Below are 8,205 nucleotides of genomic sequence, written 5' to 3' on the forward strand. Positions count from 1 at the left end.
CCGGCGGCGGGGAGGTCTCCGGAGGGCGACGAGCGCCGGGATGCCCCGGAGGCGTCTGTCAGCAACGGCGGAGACACGGAGGGCGGGAAGGAGCTGGTGGAGCTGAAGGTTATCTGGAACAAGAACAAGTACGACGTGAAGTTTTGCCTGGACAGCACGGGGGCCGAGCTGAAGCAGAAGATCCACGCGCTCACAGGTCTGTCGGGGCTGCCGCTGCCTCAGCCCGCACCTCTCGCCGCTCTCAGGCGGTCTCGTAATCGTTATTCTTGCCTCTTAGGCCTTCCACCTGCGATGCAGAAAGTTATGTTCAAGGGACTTCTACCAGAGGAGAAAACGTTGCGGGAAATCAAAGTAACGAACGGGGCGAAAATAATGGTTGTTGGCTCTACCATCAACGATGTTTTAGCAGTAAATACACCCAAAGAAGCTGCTCAACAGGAGGTCAAAGCTGAAGAAAACAAAAAGGAGCCACTTTGCAGACAAAAGGTTACTGATGTCTCAATAATTTTTGGTGTGGGGGACCTGTAGGATTGACGCGGTTCTTGTAATACTCTGCAGTCACCTCTGGGTCCTGTGCCTTCTGAGAGCAGGCTGGGGCTTCTCCTCTCACTGCTGAGCCGTGGAGGGAGGGCTCTCTGCAGGGGAGTTCTAGCAGCAGGGTAGCGTTTGGCCTGGCGCAGGCTGGGGCTTTGCAAGACACCGCTTGTGCTGGTCCTACAGCCTAACGCTTCCGGCAAGAAATAGGGAACGATCGAAATGTTTCATGGTCGTTAGCTCCACCACGGTGTAATCATATCTAGAAGGTAACTAATTGTTGTTGGCATAAAAGAACTTGGTCTGCAAAGACTGCCTTTGAAAGGAGCAGCACAGGAGCCGTTCCTTCAGCTGCCCCACGCTGAAGGGAGCACACGTGCTGAGTGCTCCTCTCGCTTCTGGAGGTGCTGTGTCCAGCAGGGAGTGCAGTGACGCTTGGTTTGGCTGCAGTGTTGTGGGCTGATAAAGGATTTTCGGCTCAAGGCACTACCAGACCCGTACCTTCCTCAGAATACATTTGATGAAATGTTAAGTAGTGCACCGTTGACCTGCAATCTTCATGAAACGTGCTTTTGTTTTTCTGTAATTTGTCATAGTTCACGTTCACTTTAAGTTCCATCATTGTTTAAAGGTACTCGGCAGCTTACAAGCTGTGAGCATGGTGTTCGTGGTTACTACTGCTCTAATCTGGTCTGGTTTGGTGCTGTGTGACAGTGTGTTGCACTGTCAGGGGTGGAGGGGTTTCTGCCATTCACTGGAAATAACCCTTGACTGTTAAAACTGTCTTGCCAAATGCCAGCCGTGGGTCAGCATGTGTGATATCCGAGGGGTACCCGGGACTTTTTACAGATACGTGTTTGTGTGTCGGTTCTAGAAGGGACGTTGTCCCTTGCATTACATTGGGGGTTTATTCATTTGTATAATTTATTCAGACTGTCATGGCAAGTGTTCAGTTAACTTTGAAAATTAACCCTCTCCTGTGTGACACATGACTGTGTATAGTCCTTAACCGTCTCTCTGTGCTGTCGGGATATGGCCAAGGGTTCGGCTGGAAGTAAACTGAAAAGCTCTGTTGTGTTTCTGTAAATTCTAATTTTTCTCTTTATATTGTAGCAACACAGAAAAGTATTGGATAAAGGAAAACCTGATGACGTGATGCCTTCTGTTAAAGGCGTTCAGGTAAGTAAATAAGTACTTGAGACGTTCTCAGAATTGTGAGAGAAGCTTTTTTGTGGCTTGAGACCTGTCTTTGCTGTCTTAGCAGAAAACTGAAAAGATGGATTGTCCTTAGGCTTAACAAGCTAAGAGAATACAGCTTTTCCTGTTCAAGTCCTTAACCTTGTTGCCTCTCTGTAGGAGCGCCTGCCAACAGTGCCGCTATCGGGCATGTACAACAAGTCAGGGGGGAAAGTCAGACTGACCTTTAAACTTGAGCAAGACCAGCTATGGATTGGCACAAAAGGTGAGCAACTCTCAAACTCTGAGGAGAGTAATTGGTAGTTGGGCTGTAAGTGAATTGTGTCACCCAGAAGTAGCGTCTGGTGTGAGTAAATTGTGTTTAGGGAATAATGTTGGCGCTGCAGTACGTCAGAAGTAAATTTTGCTTCCTCGTCCCAAATGCCATCCTCCCAGGTCACTGAGTAGTACTTGGTGTTTGCCTTCTGCCCTTGTAAATCTTGAGTTCAGCCGAGCCAGCAGATGAATGTTCCCATCTGCTCTTCGTGGCTCCAAATGTAAATGATGGTATTTGGCATTTCTAGCATTTCTCAAAAGCACTTCGTAAACGCTGGCTTGATGCCAGCCTCACAGAGAGGCTGAATGACTTGGCCAGGACTTAGAAGGAGATTTTAGGACCGGGATTAAAACTAGGAGTGTTGGCATCTCTGTCTTCATCCGTCCTTCCAACCAAACTGAGTTGGTGTCGTCTTTCAGTGATGTGCCGCTGCAGGAACTGTGGCATGTGTTGCAGTGCAGAGGAATCGTTCTACGTCTCGAGCGCTGCCAGGGGAGCTGACGGTGCTGTGGTGATGAGGTGCCTTGCTGGGCGCGTCTCAGCTAACCCCCTCCCTCCAGTGGCAGCTGTGTTCCTTGGGTTTGACCAGGGTGGGACCGTGCTAGAGTGACAAGCAAGAGGCTCAGGAGTGCTTGCTCCCTCTCCCAGTGAAGTAACCAAACTGGGTGGGCATACTAGCTTTGGATGGCACCTTCAGCTGCTGCCTTATTTCCAGAGTAAGCAGAGATCTCGGGAGTTTTCAACCTTTCCTTTACAGGACGGGCTTGACTGTGAAGGATTTTTTGGCTTTAAAACCCCTGTCGGTACCAGCCGCGGTGACTTTTCTCCTGGGCTAAGTGAGGGAGCCAGACGTTGTTCTTATTCCTCTGTCATTTGGGCAGCCAGGCCTTGTTGTTATTGATAACGTGTTCTAAACACGGTTGGTATTTAGGAAATTAATCCTCTCTTTTGCCTTCAGAGAAGTTTCAAGTTTCATGTTTCTGAAGCGCTCTAGGTGAGTGTGTCTGAAGCTGTGAAATATGATTCTTCTTGGAGTCAGTCACCCCTCTTTCATGTAACCTGTTTCCCCACTTCCCAAAATTAGCAGCAGCTTGCTTCCTCTAGGGAACGGTTGTAATTGCTGGCTGTTGGAAAAAACCTCCTTCCCACTCCGAGAAGTTCACGGCAGATGCCAGCACGTACGGGCTTGGATAGAACCAACTGGGTGTTAACACAGGCCTTCACTGGCTAGTCCCGGGAGGTTGAGAACGATCCTCCCCGCGCCTCGCTTGGTGCCTTTGGTCTGAGCTTCGGCGTAGGCAGATGCTTGCGGTCGCTCTGTCGCTCCTGTAGAGGGTTTGTCTGTCGCTGAGGCGCTGGCAGCAGCGACTGGTTTGTGGGACGCTGAAGGAGTGAGCAGCGCGATTGTACGCGGCGAGTGGCGCGAGTCTGACGCGTGGCTGGGAGTCGGCTTGGTCGCGGCCCTGAGGTGGAGAGCGTTCGTTTTCCCGTTTCCAGGTTTATTTCCCTGTGTGCCTGTTGTGGGTAGGTGCTTTGTTTTTCCTGGTTTGGTGGGATAGGCCTAAGGAACCCGTAGTTCTCTTTCTCCTTGTAGTGTGTTTATGGTTTTCTCTGTCTCCTGTCCAAGAAGATAATCTTAAGCTGCTACTGAAGCCCGGAACTGTAAGGGGAGGATCTTGGAGTTAAGTCTTCAGCGGGAAGTGAGGACAGAACTGAGACAAGTCTGCCGAGAGCTGTATGCTGTGTCGTTCTGGTTGCTTACCGCCAGCTGACTGGCATTACTCTGTCCTGTAATCGTAGTCATCTTCTTGTTCGGTTGCTCTTTTTGTTTTTTTCAATAATTACTCATCAATATTTCCTTCCCTGTGCTTTTATAGTAAGAGTTTGTCCTAGTTTAACTCAAGCCGGCAACTCAGCTGCTCCCCCGCTCCCCCCGGCTGGGGTGGGGGAGAGAATCAGAACAGTAGAAGTGAGAAAACTCGTGGGCTGAGATAAAGACAGTTTAATTATGGAAGCAAAACCCGTGTCTGCAAAGCAAAGCGAGGAATTCCTTCACCGCTCCCCACGGGCAGGTGTTCAGCAATTCCCAGGAAAGCAGGGCTCTGTCACGTGCAATGGGGACTTGGGAAAACAAATGCCATCACTCCAAATGCACCATCCCCCCCACTCCTCCTTCCCCTGCCCCAGCTCTATGCACTGAGCAGATGCCCTGTGTTCTGGACCATCCCTCTGGGACACTGGGGTCTGTCCCGGCTGTGTCCCCTCCTGGCTTCTTGTGCCCCCAGCCTGCTCGCTGTGGGGGTGAGGAGCAGAAAAGGCCTTGACTCTGTAAGCACTGCTCAACAATAACATAAACAGGCCTGGGATGGCAACGCTTTCCAACACAAATCCCAAACAGCCTCATACAGCTACTGTGGAGGTGATTCGCTCTGTCCCAGCCAAAACCAGCGCACGGTTGAACGCTGCCTCCGGCAAAGGCAGAACGAGGCTTTCCGAGTGCGGGTTAGCCTGTCTTCGTTCAGCCTTGTCGTTTCTGCAGAGTGTGGGGTCATCTTGGTACTCAGTCCCGAGTATCCTCACACCCTGTGGATTCCTACACCTTGCACTTTGGTGAGCAATCCTGCAGTCCGAGTACAGCTCCCTATGGGAGGACGTGAGATACAGGCAGGGGTTTCCCCTCGCTCTAGGCCCGGATCAGTACGCTCCATAGGACGCGGAGACATGAAACGTGAGGAGCTGAGAGGTCCGGTCTTGGATTCCTTTAAGTTATCAGCGTGCCAGCAGGGGTGTGGGAGCTGTGGAGGGGGGACTTCTCAGCAGCACGTATCCAGAGCTCGCCCCAAGAGGGAGGTGACAGGAGGAGCTTTTGGAAGTACTGGAGGTGGTGTCTGAAATGAATAAGAAATATTCCTTCTCCCTGTATCAGAAATAACACTTTGATCAATTTTGATGTAGAGAGAACAGAAAAGTTACCCATGGGGTCCATTAAAAATGTGGTGAGTGAACCTATTGAAGGACATGAGGACTATCACATGATGGTAAGTAAAGCCTCCGCTTTCATACCGGTCTGATCGCTTTATGCAGGCGTGCAGGAGGAGGGCTTCTAAAGCAGACCAAGTCGGAGGTGGATAGTGATTCCAGCCTGTGTTGCGGAAGGCAGGAATGGGCACGCGGTCCGCTGTCGCAGTGTAAAGGCTGTGGGGTGGCGCGTTGTGTGCCTGCTCCGCTCCGGCCTGGTCTCGCACGGGCGCTGGTGCTTCAGTGTTATTTCGTATCCTTTGTCAGTGTGGCAGCAGTGAAAACACCCAGGGTATCGCTCAGGGTTTCTTCATCTTAGTGGTATTTTTTCTGTTTCTAGTTTAGTTTCTAGGTTCTGTTGTATCTCTGTGAACAAGAGGCCTGGCTGAAGGTTACAAAGAGCAACCTGATGCTCTCATTGTGTTGGGGTTTTTTTTTCCCCCCATATGTAATTTTCAGGAAAAAAAATGGTGGTCTGACTAGAAAAGTAACACATTTGAGAAGAGAACGGTGCTGATTCTACTGATTTTTTTTTTTTTTTGGGCTGTTTCTTTTAATCCACAGGGGTTTTTGAGGTCTTCCTTTCCAAAGTACAGTAACTAACTTTTAATGTGGAAGTAAGTCCCTGATACCGGTCTGTTTCCTTCTTTAGGGGAAGAAAGGGGAAATGCTATACCTTAAGCGTTGTCTGCAGGAGGGTGTTGGTCTAGTCTTTGTCCAAATCACTTAATTTTTGACCACCCCTGCAGGAAATGCCCTCCTCAGAATGTGGTACAGTGAACTCTTACCTGAAGGCAAGGGCAGGGGTTGTTGGCGTGCCGTGGTGCTCCACTCCTGCCCGTACTGACAGGAGAGCAGGGTGTGATGCCGAAATACCAAATCTGAAATGGAAACATGCTCGCTGTTTCGGCTCCTGCTTGGGTCCCCCACTCTGTGGTTCTGGCCGTGCCTCGGGAGACTGTGAGCTACGCTGCAGGTTCTGTCACCCGGGAGGATTTCCTCGTGTTCTTGAACCCGGCCAGGCATTCTTGTGGCTGACGCCGTGTGGTAAAAGGAAAGAGCTCAGCGCTTTCCTTGGCGCTTCGCGGCCTGGCTGCTCCGAGGAATGCTTTTCTAGTCGCCTGTGGCAGGACTGTAGCGTGCGCCCGGTGTTTGAGGGAGGCAGTAGGTGTGACGGACTTCGAGATTGCAGGGGTAAGCTGTGTCTGTCGGCTGGGATGAGCTGTTGTTTCCCGTTTGTAAACGCTGTCGTTTTTAACTTTGCAGGCATTTCAGCTGGGCCCCACAGAAGCGTCTTACTACTGGGTCTATTGGGTACCCACTCAATATGTTGATGCAATCAAAGACACGGTGCTGGGGAAGTGGCAGTATTTTTGAAAGCACGCTCACCTCTGGCACAGGAGAATGGCACAAAGCTAAGGACACTGCTGGGAGAGGCCTCCAACATCCCTGGATGTGATAGTCCTGGAACTTATTAATAAAACATGATAAACGAGGCATTGATGGAAGCCAGAGGTGATGTTCTTTCACCATTAGTTTACTTTTAACTTAAAGATTTCACCATCCCTTTTCTGCAGTCAGCTTCAACCATATTTAAAGCAAATACAGTGGAAATCAATAAATCTTAATTTGCAAAATACTGTGTGTAATACACTTAAATCTGCTGAGAGTTGATCTTCCAATTTAGTTTTACAAAGAAAATATTACAGTGTATTACTGAGGATTTTTTACGTGGTTTGAACGAACTCTTTTCCTAATCTTGCAGTTACGTGCTCGTGGCTGGGAGTCTCGGAAACCGTTTTTTAAGAATAAACCTTAAACCGTGTGCAGTGTGGGTGTTCAGTAAGCCATATTCTGCCGGCCCTTTATTTCGGGTTTAACTCTTTGGTAGCAAAGCTAATGTTTGTTTTAACCCGAAGATGCCCTGCTTCCCACCCTCCCGCTCCTCTTTTCCATCCTGGAAGCTCTGGGCTGGCTCCGGCGTGGCGTGTTCGATGCATCCCGCTGTGGGTGGCTGGTGGCCACAGTGACCTGGTGCTGCTCGCTGTCCCCCTTCCTGCCGCTGCGTGCTTCCCCTCCTGCTGCACACCTCTGCTCCTCTCCTGCCCCAGGAATGCTTTGTTTCTGGGAGTGTCTTTTGGCCGTGCATGGTGCGGTCCGGGATCCACTGCTGTCGCGATGCCACTTGACCTGCTCCTGGAAGATTCCCTGGAGCACGCCGCGTGCTGCTGCCTGGCGCGAGCAGGGTGAAGCAGCGACGCAGAGCTCACCCCAGAGACCCTCCTGCCCCGTTCGGGGGTGGGAGGAGCGGGGAAGAGAGAAGCTCGGGTGCTGCTTTTGATCCAAAACAACTGCAGATCCTAAATAATCCGAGTCTTTTGTGACCCGGATTTGGGAACGTACAGTGATCTTACTCCGTGAACCTGTCCTGGTGCAGCGGCCCCGTACAGTGGGTGGTTTTTGGAACCTGAAATATCTTTCAGCTGTTCTGCTCCGACTCACAGGGAGCGCTCGCCTAGATAACGCTCCTCGCCCTCGGTTGGCGACGTTCCACGCATCGCCTCCGCAGCTCCCGTGCCGTGGGTCTCGGGGTTTCCGAACGGACCTCTCCGCCCCGACGAGGTGCACGCCCCGCACGGGCCGTCCTGCGCCGTCAGACTGAACCGCGTTTGCTCTCTTGACCCTGGTCCGACGGCTCGTGAAGCCCGCGGGCGCTGAGCGGCGCAAGCAGCTCTCTCAAACTCGCGGGGAGGGAGCCGGGTGGGAATAGCTGATCTTCGTATTCCGCGTCCGTTTTTCACTCTCCTTGAAACGGCCCGTTGAGGCTCAGCAGGTGCAAATTCTCAGGTGAGCGCTGATTTGATTCGATTTGCGAGACGGGGAAGGGTTCCCCTCGTGGTCTGCGTCTCCCCGCCGGCGCTGGATGGCAGTGTAAGCCGCTTTGGGGGTGCGTGTTCGGTTGGAGCGTTCGTGCAATACGGAATTTGAAGGTGTTTCATGTCCTACTTATAAACGAGTGCTGTGCTCGCTCCTCGTGCAGCTTGCGAGGGTTCCTTCCTGGGTGCGAGCCGCCAGCGGTGTCCTGACGTGAACGGTTGAGACGGGAGCTCTCCCTGCGGCAGGGCCCTCACCGGCACACA

The 8,205-nt window shown here is 51.6% G+C and overlaps 1 protein-coding gene across 1 annotated transcript; it reads left to right on the forward strand.

Annotated features, from left to right (window-relative positions):
* Positions 1-3: 3 nt before the first annotated feature.
* On the forward strand, positions 4-6,838 carry UBFD1 (ubiquitin family domain containing 1; the record flags this gene model as incomplete). Its single annotated transcript, XM_010156586.1, has 6 exons — positions 4-196; positions 278-486; positions 1,648-1,713; positions 1,891-1,996; positions 5,003-5,085; positions 6,332-6,838. Coding segments are annotated over 6 exons (768 nt in total), but the record flags the coding sequence as incomplete, so codon positions are not given.
* Positions 6,839-8,205: the final 1,367 nt, after the last annotated feature.

Source organism: Eurypyga helias, unplaced genomic scaffold (assembly GCF_000690775.1).
Source record: "Eurypyga helias isolate BGI_N326 unplaced genomic scaffold, ASM69077v1 scaffold12778, whole genome shotgun sequence".
Taxonomy (NCBI): domain Eukaryota; kingdom Metazoa; phylum Chordata; class Aves; order Eurypygiformes; family Eurypygidae; genus Eurypyga; species Eurypyga helias.